The 14,272-nt window shown below is 42.4% G+C and overlaps 2 protein-coding genes across 4 annotated transcripts in view; both read right to left on the reverse strand.

Annotated features, from left to right (window-relative positions):
• LOC111080155 (carbohydrate sulfotransferase 4) overlaps positions 1 to 12,100 on the reverse strand; it is a 32,169-nt gene extending 20,069 nt beyond the window's left edge. For 2 of the 3 annotated variants that reach the window (XR_002608450.2, XM_022375614.2), the window contains exon 1: positions 10,912 to 12,091. Coding sequence is in view for 2 of the 3 variants with exons in the window: in XM_022375614.2 (XP_022231306.2) it covers positions 10,912 to 11,846 (935 nt within the window). In the remaining variant the exon portion in view is untranslated. Of the gene's footprint in view, positions 1 to 10,911 lie in introns of all 3 variants that reach the window. The other variant, XM_022375615.2, reaches the window with a different exon arrangement.
• A 163-nt stretch (positions 12,101 to 12,263) lies between these two features.
• Positions 12,264 to 13,745, reverse strand: LOC111080158. The gene is made up of 3 exons (XM_022375617.2): positions 13,036 to 13,745; positions 12,786 to 12,962; positions 12,264 to 12,726 (listed from the first exon to the last, which is right to left on the reverse strand). Exons 1-3 carry the CDS (start codon positions 13,623 to 13,625, stop codon positions 12,399 to 12,401), a joined length of 1,095 nt encoding a protein of 364 aa, XP_022231309.2. The 5' UTR covers positions 13,626 to 13,745; the 3' UTR covers positions 12,264 to 12,398.
• Between the last annotated feature and the right edge of the window lie 527 nt (positions 13,746 to 14,272).

Here is a 14,272-nt window from a genome sequence, read left to right on the forward strand (position 1 = left end):
CAGATTGTGGAAGGTCAAGGATGGAAGGTTTGAGCCGAAATGAAGAAGAAGTTTTTGTTGGTTTGGACGATGAAAAACGATAAAATGAAGAAAACTTAAAAGAAGTTTCACTTGAAGTCTGGGATCGTATTAAATATAAAGCAAAGAAGTTTCAAATGGTATTGAAAGCAGAAACGTTGAATAAAAACTACAGAATTGTACAGAAAATTGTTGGAAACTAGGGGAATACAAACTGTCGTTGTATCTTGTATCCAAAGGTGCTGTTCTACAAAAATACCCTTGTGAGAGGGGTTACATTCCTTCCTCTTTCAAATAACGTAGTATCCCTTACAAAGCTTCTTAAAAATAAATCCAAATTAATTAAATTATTTTTCATTACAATAAAAAACTGTTTTGATAAAAGAGCAATGGAATTCGAAGCTCTGGAGGAGCGTGAAAACATAAAAGGCATTCTCTGTCCCAGTGCCAGGCCCAATCCGAGTCCCAGAAGGTATTCATTCCATCTCCCATTGGCTCCCCACGCTCCCTTCTCATCCGCGAGCAAAGCACTTCCTTGAGATTGAGAGCAGAGTTTCCATAGCATCCATCGCGTTCTGTTTTTCCCTGCTCTTCCGTCCGTCCGTCCGTTCGTCCCTCTGTCTGTCGTTTTTTGTCGTTTATTAATTTAACAAGTGCTTGCCCATTTGCTTTTTAATGAACATGGCGACACACTTTTGTGTGTCACTGTGTGTGTGTGTGTGTGTGTGTGTGTGTGTGTGTATAGGAGATGCCGGGCAGAGTGACGCGAACAGACTACAAACGAACGGAACGTCCCGCCCCTTCTTCCTCTGAAGTTCTTCTATATCTTTGTGCCTTTTGAGCATAAGTATATACATGTACATACATATATGTATGTATGTATGTATGTATGCAAAGGCAGTGGAGACACGGGGAGGGGATAGAAAAAATTAACAGCAAGCATAAAGAGGAATGGGCATATAAATATCTAGAGCCGTTACAACGGAAGTTTTCCAATGTATTTGTTGTGCTTTTTGTCATTGTTGTGTTTGGATGGATGGCCCAGTGATCATTGGAGGATTGTATGAATGTGACATGAAGTTGGAAACTATCGATGAGCAATGTCGATCAAGGGATAGCTCCCTTGGCATACAAATTTAAAATAATTCTTAGTTTTAGATATAAGAGTTAGTTCTAATTTGTGCAACACAAATATGAAATTAATTTTTATATAATAATTTATTTTGTATCTAATATAATATATATAATAATTTAATTTATAATATAATAATTTCATATATAATTTCATATTTTTCAATGGGTATTGGGTTAGTCGCATATTCAGCCAGAATCTCTCTCATGATAGTTGTGTTGTGCCCCCCGTTTGATGCTCTTTCTGTTTGATGTAAGCGGATACACACAACGAGTGCAAAAACATCTAAACAACAATGGAAAACGAGCGCGGCATGACAATCTTTAAAGTTGGTAATAGGAAAGCAGCAGCAGCGGCAGCGGCAGCAACAGCTACAGCTACATAGAAGATAAAAAAAAAAAACGAACCGGACCACACATACCGCACTCTCGAGGCTTTGGAAAATGGAAAAATTAAAAACAAAGACAGCCACAGCCACAGAGACAGAGCCAGCAAGAAGATTTCACATGGCTGCTGTGCTGTGGCTGCTACTCCTTCGCATCACCATAACCCAGTTTAAAGCTCGAGTTAAATTGTGATTAACTGCAGAAGAGACAACAGACATCAGACAGCAGGCAGCAGACAGCAGGGCAACAGACGGCACTCAGAAGTCGTACGAGAGTACAAGAGTGTGAACGGAATTTAATGAGCCCGGGCCTAAAACGAAGAGCCCCAAAAGAGAAAGTCCCGCTCCCTCGCTCCCTCGCTCACTCACTCACTGACTGACTGACTGATTGGAGGGATAAGGTAACTGCAGTTGGAGGCAAAGGCAGAGGCAAAGGCAGAGGTAGAAATGCGTGTCATGACTAGAAACAATTTATAATGCGGCCTGCAGTTGGCCTGGCTTTCAATCGAAACTGGGGCCTTCTCCTCCGCCTTCTTCTTCTATTTTTTCCCTTCACTGCCTCAGACGCCACTCCACTCCACTTCACTCAATCATTAACAGTCATGGACGCTCAAATTGCCCAGCCATTGAGAGACTTGGGAGCTCCCTCCCCTCCAACAACGGACGGGAAACTTTCGCGCATAAATTAGGCTAATATATCTCCTATCCAAAAGGTACGTGAGCCCGAGCGGCAAAAATAGTGCAGCCAACAGATTACAGTCTTTAACAGCGTCTTTTGGGTGGCTGCAGGGGCATCTACGGTGGAGGGTGGCGGCTGCTGCCAGTGGGGGAGGTCAGGATCTGTACCTTGTGCTAATGATAGCCACAAAGCTGTCAAAGAACAGCAAGGCACGAAGGCAGGGGAGGGTAGGAGCGAAAAAGAGAACTGGAGAGTGCAGAGCATCTGGGATTTGGTGGTAATTTAGATTGGTAGCTCTATGAAATGAGTGCCTCCAGGGGGCCAGGCAGCCAGGCAGCTCTTAGAGCGCCTTTTCTTGCCTTTAATGTGTCTACAGAAACCAGAGGCATTTTTTTTTTTTGGACGCTAGAAAGAGCTTTCGGGGTCAGAGCAAAGTGTATTAGCTCAAGCTACAAGAGAATGTTGCAGAAAAAAAAAACAAAAAACAGAGTGCAAAAATAAGGTGATATACCATAACGATGATGGCTTATGGAGAGAGATTATAGAGGCAGAGATATACGAATTTAAAGATTATATACCATGCCAAATTCTGAAAAAGAAACAGCTCCAATGAGGCTGCAGAAACCACTCTCAGACCTTTGCATAAGCCAAATGGAGCGCACTAACATTCAAATGGAGTACAGGGAACACCTTTTGGGTCCTTCACTGGAAGGTTATCTGTAATCTAAGACCCTTGGAAGCACCCAAAGTCCATGCAAAGTCCTGTTCTCCACACACATTGTTCAATTATTTCATTTAGTTTGTGGCAAGAGTATAATTCAGCCAGAGGCCATAAATCTTTGAGCAACTTGCTCGACCTTCCCTTCCCTTCCTTCCTTCCTACCATCCGCCTGCCTGCTGCAGTCTCTTGTTTTAACTATGGTTATGGGAAACGGAACAATTTACCCAGGGGGCAGACAGAGAAAATGTTCTTATGCAATCAAAGCACTTCACTACGCTTCACTTGCTCCGACAACAGCTCTCTCTCGCTCTCTCTCTATCTTCCTCTCTGAGAGGCTCAACTACGGCTCGAGTCTTACTTACGTAAAATTCAGTCGAAAGCCTGCCACAGGAGACGCCCACATGGCGGACAGAACAGGACATCCCATCCCTATCCCCCACTCAGACAATGTCGATTCGGATTTTTTGTTTCTTCTTTTTTTCTCCTTTCGCCCGACAGCAAGGATCATTTAAAAAGTAGCAGGGCTAGCAAAAACTTGCTCCACATGCATAAATAAATGGCCACAGACTCGACTTAAAATGGTACAACAAGAGCAGGAGCGGGAGCGGGAGCGGGTGTGGTGTGGCAAGCAGGGGTTTATAGGGCCGGATGGGATGTGTCCGTGGGTGTGTGTGTCTGTGGGTGGGTGTAACCCGACTGCAGCGGACTTCCGACAGCAGAACCTCCTGCACAACAGAGCACAAGCTCCGCCGACACTGGGCTTTAGTTACCAAAAACGAAACTGAAGACAGGAAATTCGTTTCGCGTTGGATACACGTTGGCTCCTTAAAAACTAAAACAGAGCAGAAAAAATACTCGTGTAAAGCATAAAACAACAACAGCAACAAAAATGGTGCTTAGCAAAAATGTTACGGATATATGGATGGAGGCAGGGTACGGGGACAGGGAGAGGATTATTTAGAGCCTCCCCCACCCGAAATAGAGTCAAGGAAAATACTGAAATAGAAAAAGTTTCCAATCGAAATAAGTGCAAAATGTTTATGCAGCAAAACATTTTTATTGTATACAAAGATGTGAAGGGGAGCAAGGTTTTGGGGGGGAAAGAGTTGATCGATGGGAATCAATGCGTATAATCCATTGCTAATTGGTTGTTAAATTCCCAAATAATCCCCAAATTAGGCCACAGCATACAGCATTTATTTTCGCGTTTTTACCCATATGGAAGCCACATGGCAGGACAGTAAACACATTATTTATTAGCGTACGAAATTAGATAGTATTACAGCATGTAATAAATTTTGGTTAAACAACGAAAAATTAATGGTGCAAAAATGTAATTATTTGGCACAAAATTAAATTTTGCTGACTGCTACGACACTGTTAAAGCTGCCTACTTTGCCACTGCTACAGCTTTCTGCTGTGAAAGTCTAGTAAATGGCATACCCGTCATAGTCATAACCGTATGCCAGTTACATGGCAGTTAATTAGCGTATAATTAGACACCATTCGGGCATTATTTTCCATGAATAATCAGCGTTAATTTTCCGATGCGCTTCCGACTTTGACTACTGCCCTGCGAATCTTCTAAGGCACCGAAACGACAGTTCAGTTCTGCTGCTGTTTTTATGGCCCATAAAATCTTACCTAACCGAAACCCAATTGAAAAACTTTCCCACAGGCCCCCCACAGTTAACCGACTTTAAAAACGAGAATAAAAACTATCAATTTCCTCAAACAGAGAGCCCCTCTCCCCCTCGGAAAGACGCCGCTACAGAGAGAGAGAGAGATGATAAACGATGCAAACCACTTTTGAGAGAGTGAAAATTGTTCGAGTTGGGAGGCAGCCGCAGAAAAGCAGAAAAGTTCCGGCTTTGGTTTAGATAGATTCAAAAGAAAACTTTACTTTGCAACTCTCTGCGAAAATTCACACAATTATTAAAAGAAAAGATCACGGGGGAAAAACGCAAAACAAACAGAAAGAAAGAAATAAATACAAATAAAGACAGACAGAAGGAAAAGCACACGCTTGGGACACAATGACACTGACGATTGCAATTTTCCCGCTAAAAATTTCCACAGAAAAGAAATTAAAGACTTTCTACGGCGCTTCGTTCTCCCTCTCTCTCTCTCTCTATCTGCAATTAAAAGCCAGCGCAAGGTAAGAGATTGAGCAGAAAAGAAAAACAAAACTGCACAGCTTTTTGCCGCTCATTAAAAGTAAAGCAAAATACTTTTACTATCGAGTGGACTACAGTGTAGTGGTGGGTGTAGCATTTTCCTCACGAACTCACGTGTTTATAGAACGAATGGCAGATGTGGAAGCAGCTTTGGTCAAACCTTAGAAAAAAGGGAAAAGGAAACGGAAACGAAAGCGAAAAGGAAAACCAATGAAACTTCAGGAAATGAGCTTCAAAACGAAATGTATCCTGCAAGTTTTACGAGTCTGGGGATTGCAGTTGCAACTTCGATTATAAAGTAATTACACTCAGAGAAAAATGTACCCATATTTAAATTTAAATTAAGAAATACAAACTGTGAAATTAAAAAGAAAAAACTTTGATTTTAGCATCAATGTATTAGAAAGTCTTTTTAATACGGCAATTATTTAATCTAAATATGCAAAACTTTAAAATGAATGTAAATATTTAATTTAAATATGAAAAACTTTAAAATGTATATTTTATTTATTTTTATTTATTATTTATTTTAAATATTTAATTTAAATATGAATTCGAGCGACTACAACTTATAAATTCTATTTCCGTTTCCCACCAAAAAAAATGCATACAAAATTCCAAAAACATACTTTGAAACAAAACAGAGTGTCTGTCGTCTACTGTTTTTCCGCCAAATTACATATTTATAAAATCACACCCAAAAGCAGGAGTTGAGTGTCAGTGGGGGGGGATGTTCTGGCCATATAGTTCTAGGTGTGAAAATGGCATCCACACAGCGTGGCAAAGGGCTAAGGTCAGCGCAGCAACACAGTTTGTAGACAGTTTTATGGATTCATAATGGAATCACGGGACACAACGAAAAAGTTGTTAAATATCTGTTTTTTATGGGGGTTGTTTTTTGGTTTAGTTTAATTAAGGCCATGGCTGGCAGAAGAAAGTTTCAAGGATGTTTCTCACCGAGAAATGGTGATAAAATATAGAAAATAATGTTTCCAATTGTTTCCTGTCTCTTTTTTAAGCCTTTCCATTCTTAGATCCATCTTATAGAAATTTCATTTTCTTAATTAAAACACCTGTTAACCGCTTCTTGTTATCCATATCATTTTGCAATCATTAATTGTTGGAAATCCTCTTTTTGTAGATCCATTAGATAATGTGCCAACACTTCTTTTTTATTTCTTTGGGCATTACCACACTCCAAAACCAATCCAATCGACGTTTGTTTGGTTATTTTTAAACGCTGACAGAAAAAAAATAAAACAAAAAAAATCTAAACGATACTCCCAGAGAATGAATGGCTGAAGAAGTACGAATATCTCTATTCATTCCGTCGTCTGTGAGCCAGAACTTCGATCAGCCTTGAGGAGAACTATTTGGTTTCTTTTTTTTACTTTTCAGATTCCGTTTCTGTTTCTTGTCGGTTGTTTTTATTTTTTTTTTTGCTGCACAATTACCAGGCAGAATTTATGGTCGGAGCGTTGCGGTGTAAATCTTTAAGTAGTCGTGGCAGTAGCCCATACCCATGCCGCATTCCCTCATAGACAAGGTTCGCATCGCCTAATGCGATTTGGCCCTCCACTTCTTCGGGCTTGGTGGGGGGCGACAGACCTCACTGCAGCTTTATGACATTCGTTTTGGTTGTGGTTTTGGGACTGGCTGGTCGAGTGGAGTGGAGTGCAGACTGTAGACCCTCTTCCATCTATGGTTCATCAATTTGCGGTGCGTTTCGGGGCATCAGAGGCTGCCACTGCGACTGGCACTGACACTGCCACTGCAACTGCGGCATCGTTAGCTGCATTAGACGGATCGATGCCATTGATCGATGGGCCTGCTTTCAGCCACTAAATCATTGTAATTTTCACACGCTCCCAGAGAACAAGGGGGAACCACTCATACACAAGATCCATCCACAGAGTTATTAGAAGAGTCTGCGGCTCTGGCTCCGGCTCTGGCTCTAGCTCTAGTTCCCCGAAGCGTTGAAGATTGGACTGTGCCTTTGTTCTGGTTTTTATGAGGGGTAAATGTTTATGGCTGCAGCAAAGTTATATTTATTTTGCAGGAGAAAAGAATAAAGGCTACAGCGCAGCGGCTTATGATTGCGGTTTGACTTATTTGAAGAATTTTGAAGGTTTGAAATTTAATTTTAAAATAAAGAAATAATTTTTTGCTACTTTTAAGATTTTTCTCTATAATATTTGAAGTATTTTCTAAGAGTTAAACCTTGGGTAATATTTAATTCCAATCATTTTTTAAGCAAATTTTATTTCCAAATTTTTCCAACTAATTCTTAAGACGTTGCCTCTGACTAAAATATTTAATGGTTATTTGCAAAACTATTAAATGCACAACATACATCGCACCGACTGTTGGACTCCAACTGGTTTTCTGGCTAACTGGTTTCCAGCCAAATTTCTATACTTATTATTATTATGTGCCATTATCATCCATCCAACGCCTCATCAAACTTCCCCCCGATATCATAAAAACCAGCAAATAAATTAAAAAAAAAAAAACCCAAAACAACCAAAACGCAGTCGTCTTGGGGCCATGTTTTTTTTTAGAAATTATTTGTACGCCCAAACACCAAACACCGAAAAGCGAAACTTCAAGTACGAGCGAGCAGCTGGCGCTGCTGCTGGAGAAAGAGGTACGAAAAAAATCAATCACTTTCACTGCCGGCCAGCCAGGCCGAAGAGAGTTTTGTCATAGTCGTAGAGGAGTCCATTCGGATTTGGCTTTGGCTTTGGGTCTGGTCGGTCTCTCTCTCTCTTTCTCTCTCGCTGTCTCTGTGTTTGTGTTTGTGTGTCTCTTGGCCTGGTCTTGCGTTGCCGACAATTTTTTTATTGCTGCTTTTCACCCATTTACGCCACAAAACCGATATCTAACCACGTACCACAAACATAAAACAAACAAAAATAATAATAATAAAAACAAAGTAAAAGAAGTCTAGTTTTTGAGTCGTTGCTATGTTTACTTACTATTCCAATTACATGCTTAATTTAAATTTATAGTAACTTCCTCTGGTTAGGGTATCCAGCGTACAAGAAGGTATATCTCAACCCACAGCCGAAACCCGTTCTGGACAACATTTCCGGAATTTTGATGCATCTCACTCTGAGGCTTGGAACTGTGGCAAGACTTTTGCGTTAATAGAGTGTGAAAGAATGTTGGGCTGCTGATGCTTCTGTTGCTGCTGTTGCAACCGGAGTAGAGCCAAGCCAGCAATTAAGTGCGAGACGAAGCTTAAGTGCCCTTTCTAGAGCTACTTACTTGCATCTCTCTCTCGTGAAAATGGTCAAGAATAATGAGAAAATAACTTGATTCAAGTGGAATCAGTAGTGGAAAAATGGTAAGAAATTGGAAAAAGGCAGCGGGGGAAAAGGGGAGCTAGCTGCCTACGAAATATGTTTGATTTGGATTTATTTTAGAATAAACAAAGAGGTTTTTATTTGGTTTTCTATCCCTCAAGGGAAACTTATCAACTTGAATGGAATTTGTAAGGATATTTGGGCTATAAAAGATGAGAAGACAACTGGTGCATACCCCATCCATGCATAAGGGTAAGAGTATATAAGAGGCCACAGAAAGAGCAGGCTAAAAGAAACTCCGCAAGCTCCATTTTCAAGTGTCTGTTAATTTACTTTACTGGCCAGCCAACACTTCTTCTTCCGTCTTAAGTTACTCTTCAGCTCATGTTCATGTTGATGATTTAGTGTGTTAATTGTTTTTCCACAGAACTGAGAAAGGAAAGCACAAGCCAGTGGAGCAAACATCCATCAAGGGAAATCTAGCATTTTCCTTTTGACATTTACAAGCAACGGGATGGGACATATGGAGAGAGTGTGGCCGGCCCATAAATGACATCTGCATCGATTCGGGTTTCTATTTATTTTTATTGAAGCGAAATTCTGTGTACAAAAATGTCAGTTTGTCTCTCGATTTGATTGAAATTTGTTTAGTGGGGTAAATCTTTTGCATAACATTGACACAATCCGCTGGCAAAGCCACACAAAAGCCAAAACCAATACATAGTATCCCTAATGTCTCCTATAGAGAGAGAGAGAGAGAGACAGAGAGATAGAGACAGCTGGAGGACCATTGGCAGCTCTAAATGTAATCGAAACCACAAAGCCAGCAGCAGCTGCAGAGTGTAGGGTGGGGGCATTGGGGGGGCAGGGAATTGTAGGACCCACCATCACATCAATCAAATACATTTTCCTTTTCTGTTTGCTTGGCCAGAGATTGTTCTATACACTAATTTTATCGATTACTGTCCTCTCTCCTCCGTTTTTTGTTTTTTTGTTGTTGCTTGTTTGTTTGGCTTACATTTTAAATGGGAAATTATGTAAATGAAACTTTTGTGGGATAGGGAAATGCTTAGAAGCGATTCGATTTCGTTGACTATTGCCAGAGGATTTGCTTAGCTCTCTCTCTGTCTTTCTCTCTGTGTGTGTGCGAAAGGGTTTTTCACTCTGCCAAATGTCAATAGCTGGGAGGAGGGCAGGATTTCCTTTTTGCATTTCCATTTTAATGGTGATGCAATGAAACCTGATCCGACACAATCCGACAAAATAAAACCTCAAAAGAACAAGTGTTCAAACAGCAATAATCACTCAAAACGTTTGGCGATCGATGAGTTTTGCTACCAATATTCCTAATTGCTAATTGAGACTTATGAGAACATACATATGTATATGGCGGGGGGACGTGATTTGCATGCAAACGAATTTTATCTTTAATTTTGGAAGAGAGCAATATGTAGTGGGCCTTTTGCAATACAAAATGTACCCCAAAAGATTACTTAATTACTTAAAAGTTCTTTCGCTTTGAGCACTAGGCAAATATTGGGTTTATTTCCAAGTATTTTTTGTCGAGTGGAAATGGAAGCAGCGTCTAAGCAATCACTTGAGAGTAAACAAGACGGGAATACCGTTGATAAGGCAGTTTACGTCATACATATACATATCCGCTTGGAGAAGCCCAGTAAGTCAGTAATCCCCCATCTTTTACTGCCTCTAATTTATATATGTAGTTATCTTGTTTCAAAGAACTCTGCTAAGCTCTTAGACCTATTGCCGCAATAAAACTTACAGATAAGCGAATGTCAGGAAGCCCACAAATGATATGGCAGCAGAGATACATTTTATCAATTGATTCATTCAGCGAGAATTTTACTATCAAATAATAAATAAATCAGCGTTTGTAATTAGCGATAATGGCATGGACTCATTATTGATTTAAAGCCACTTCTCAATCAATTTTATAGAGCTTCTAAATTGGTCTGTGATAAATAGTTTATAAATTATTTCAGATTAAACAAAGTTCCGCAACATTTTGATAAGCGTTCCAAGGGTTTCCAAATGCCAGAAAATACTGGGTACGATAAGCGGAATAATCCAACTACAAGTTGACCAAGTCCCAGTCAAACACGACACAACAATATACATATATATTACATATGTGCGAGTGTATGCATCAGTAATTATCACAAAAGGCGAGAGAGCCTTGGCCTGCTCCAAGATAAATGAAATGAAATGAAATGAAATGTAGATGAGAGAAACACACACAGAAATTGTAGGGGCAATGCTTATGTTTTAGTGGCATTAAATACGCATCAAGATAAACTCCCCAAGTTTCTCTATTGTTGCATTTATCACGAACTTGGACAGCGCATAAATGCGTCACGACACTACGACCAGGCGACCAGGCGCCCAAATACGCCTGTTGTTATCTATCGCCTTTCACTTTCTATAGCATCCCTCGCTTCGTCCATTTACATATGTGTCGTGGAGCACTCACCTTTGATCCTCCAGCAGTTTTTCGGCCTGCGCCAGGCGCAGCCGCACCGTCTTCATGCTTTGGATGGGGAAGAGGCGACAGAAGCGCGTGAGGAAGGTGGGCCGCCAGCAGAAGCGCGGATACTCGCGACAGACGTCCCACAGTCTGGTGTTGTGCTCGAAGAGATATGTGTGCGTCTTGCCGAAGTTCAGATAGTCCGTCATGTCGGCATAGTCGCAGTTGAGGAGATTCTTGAGATTCTGCACGGCCAGATCCTGGTCGTCGGGATCGCGGACCTGCTTGATGCCAAAGTCGAGCAGCGGCTCGTAGTGGTAGTAGTTGCCCGGAATGGAGTTGAGAATGTCCCCCAGGAAGGTGGAGCCCGACCGCCAGGAGGTGACCACCACACTGCGGACGGGTGTGCCGTTTGTGGCGGGCGTCATGTCGCTGAGGCGCTCGGCACCGCCGCGCGGATACTCAAAGTTCTCCATCTCGGTGAGGATGCGCGACCGTTGAGCCGACAGGACATCCACTATAGTAGCTGTCAGGTTGTAGACGACAGTCTGCGAGGGCTGCTGCTGCTGCATCTGCTGCTGCAGGCGTTCGTAGAAGGAGTTGCGGCCCAGGGAGTTGGAGGGACCACCATCGACGCCATAGGCGGCCGCCTGGCTAAGCGCGGCAGCCGCTGCCGCTGCCGCCGGGCCGCCGCCCGATCCCTGGTTGAAGGGCGTCGTGAGGGGTCGATGCTGGGTGGTGGCTATCAGCAGCAGGATGCACAGACTGCCCACGCCACAGATGCCAATGAGATTCGCCCGCCGCGACATTCGGCTGCGTCGACGCTTCGAGTTCAAACTGACGCGCTGCTTAGAGCGTGTCCTGCCAGGATCGACGGTGGTATCACTAGCGTTGAGTAGCGCACACGACTCCAAGTCCGCATCCACTTCCGCTGTGCTCATTTGTGGCTGTTAATGCTCCTCCACTAATTGCTGGCAATGTAACACTTTTGCACTGCACTGTTGGCTAACACATTCCCACTGACACGCTCGCACACATACCGCGCCTCCACTTAGCTGGAGGACATTGCAATTGTTATTGTTGCAGACGCGTTTATTGTGTTTTTACGCGCTTATTCACAAATGTTTCCGTTGTACGCGTCCGGTCGGGTCCAAAAGTTTTTAGTGTAATAAGTGATGCGCATGTTTCGATATATTGCGGCGATTACTTTAAAAAAACCGACAGCAGCGGGAGAGAGCTCGAGCTCAGTTTTGCGTTAAATTGTGAGTTTTGAGAGAGCCAAAGCTTCACCCTGTCCAGCGCTGCTGCCGCCATTTATCGATTCTTAAATTCAAAAATTTCTATTAATAAAAATCAACTTTTAACTTGTTAAGATGCTTGTATTAAATTAACATCTTGAACGATTTCCTCTATAAATTCAAATTCTTATTCGCTTACAACATCTGGTTACCTTTTGGGTTACTTTTGGGCGCAGAAATTTCCAAATGTAAAATTCAAGCCTTTTCTAGCAACGGCTGAAAGGTCTCGGGAAAGAAGCCTTCAAAGTCATTGATGAGACGATAGCCCCACATGTTCATGGTGTCCTTGCAGACACTCTGAACGGCTTTGATGTCCTCGTGCTTCATTTTGTACATCCAATCGAATGCCGGTTCATTGGCATGCCGCCAGGGAAACTCCCAGCCATCGGCCTCACGCTGAGCACTGCGTGGATGGATGCCGCGGATCACCTCCTTGGACCGCTTCATTGGCAGGCCGTAAAAGTTGAAAATATTCTGCACGGTCTCCTCGGGACTGTTGGCAAGGTCTTCGTATCGCGCCATTCTGTTGGACATTCGGATGTTTAACATTTTGAATGCTTTAAGTAATAATAGTAGACATACCCAAAGCGATGCGGAAAACGCTTCAGAAGAACCATGGCCGTTTCATAATCACTGGCCATATCACTGCACAGATTCGCCGGCTCGCAGTCCGGACTGTTGGTGCACCAAGCGCTGTTGGAACGTGAGTACATTGTGCCCCGGGGATCGCGGATCAGCAGAAGGATCTTAACATTGAGACTGTGGGGGCAGGAAGCAGGAAAACAGTAAGGAATGAACAACACAAATTGTATTCCAAGGTAGGTATACTCACTCCTCTTGATCCAGCAGGTTACTCAGAAACTCAAGCCTCAGATTGTACACGGCCATGTTGAGGAACGGATGGATCTTGCAGATATCGGACATGACTTTGGGGTCCCAGCAGACCTCCTTCGGATAGATGAGGCTGTTCTTCCACTGCACGCCATAGAAGCGCTGGAAAGTGGACGACTGCATGCCCCAGCTGAGCATCGGCGCCGACTTGTTGTAGTCGCACCTGTACAGCGCCACAATCTCCTCCAGCGCCTCCTCGTGCCGCTGCGCCGCATTCATGCGGTTCTGGTAGGCAATCAGTGGGGCATAGTGCTGATAGCAGCCCGGCTGAAAGGACAAGTTATCCAGCAGCTTCAGCGCGCCGGAGCCCCGGAATGTGACCAGCAGCGAGCGAATCGGCTCACCGCCCGTCTCCAGCGTATATCTGGTCAGGTTGCCCAGGTGACGGGTCTTGTAGGCGAGCATCGACCGCTGCAGGGTCACCGGATCGGGCATCAGCAGGGGCAACAGCAGGAATATGAACACGGCATACGACACGTAGATGCCAAAGCAAATGCAGGTAAATTTTGTGCTGCGCGTCAATTGAACCATGATCGAAAACTACGAATTTAATTTGCTAAACGGAAAAATTTGGTATAATTCTCAAAATCTGTTGCTGGTTTTAGTGTTCTCACGAATGATTTACGTCGAATACTAAATGAAATGAACGCCTGGAAAAGAGTCAACTGTGATCTCAGACATATTTCTCTCAGACCCAGACCTGACTGTCACACACTTCAGTAATGATTACAAACAAAATCCCCAAGCCATGTCCTGCCTTGAATATCATTCAATATCCGAGCACAAAATTTACAACCAAGAACAGATTAACGGAAAGAAATAAATATATGCCATGTCTTGATAATACTTAATTTAAGCTTTAGACGACAAATATCTGAACGTATTGTATCCAATAACACTACTCGACAAAATCGAACTTTTTTTTTCCTCAAGGATCCAAACCGACTTTTTCTGATAGATATGGGGATTTAAAACTTTTTAAAGAATTATGGTTTTTTTTCTATGGCAGAACTTTTTTTTGAAGAATTTTTGAAGTCTGGTATTTTTTTTTAAGCTTTTTTCAGTTTTCGAAAAACCTTCAAAAAAAAGTTCTGCCATAGAAAAAAAAAAAATATCATCAAACCATTTCTAAGCCCCAAATCTTTAAGAAAAATTTCGTTTTGTTCCTTGAGGAAAAA

This window comes from Drosophila obscura, unplaced genomic scaffold (assembly GCF_018151105.1).
Source record: "Drosophila obscura isolate BZ-5 IFL unplaced genomic scaffold, ASM1815110v1 contig_179, whole genome shotgun sequence".
NCBI lineage: Eukaryota > Metazoa > Arthropoda > Insecta > Diptera > Drosophilidae > Drosophila > Drosophila obscura.

Coding starts and splice junctions, on each gene's coding strand:
- LOC111080158 (XM_022375617.2), bottom strand. CDS start 13,625: ATGGTTCAATTGACGCGCAGCACAAAATTTACCTGCATTTGCTTTGGC. Junction 12,963..13,035: donor AACCTGCTGGATCAAGAGGA/GTGAGTATACCT, acceptor CTGCCCCCACAG/TCTCAATGTTAAGATCCTTC. Junction 12,727..12,785: donor CGTTTTCCGCATCGCTTTGG/GTATGTCTACTA, acceptor AATGTCCAACAG/AATGGCGCGATACGAAGACC.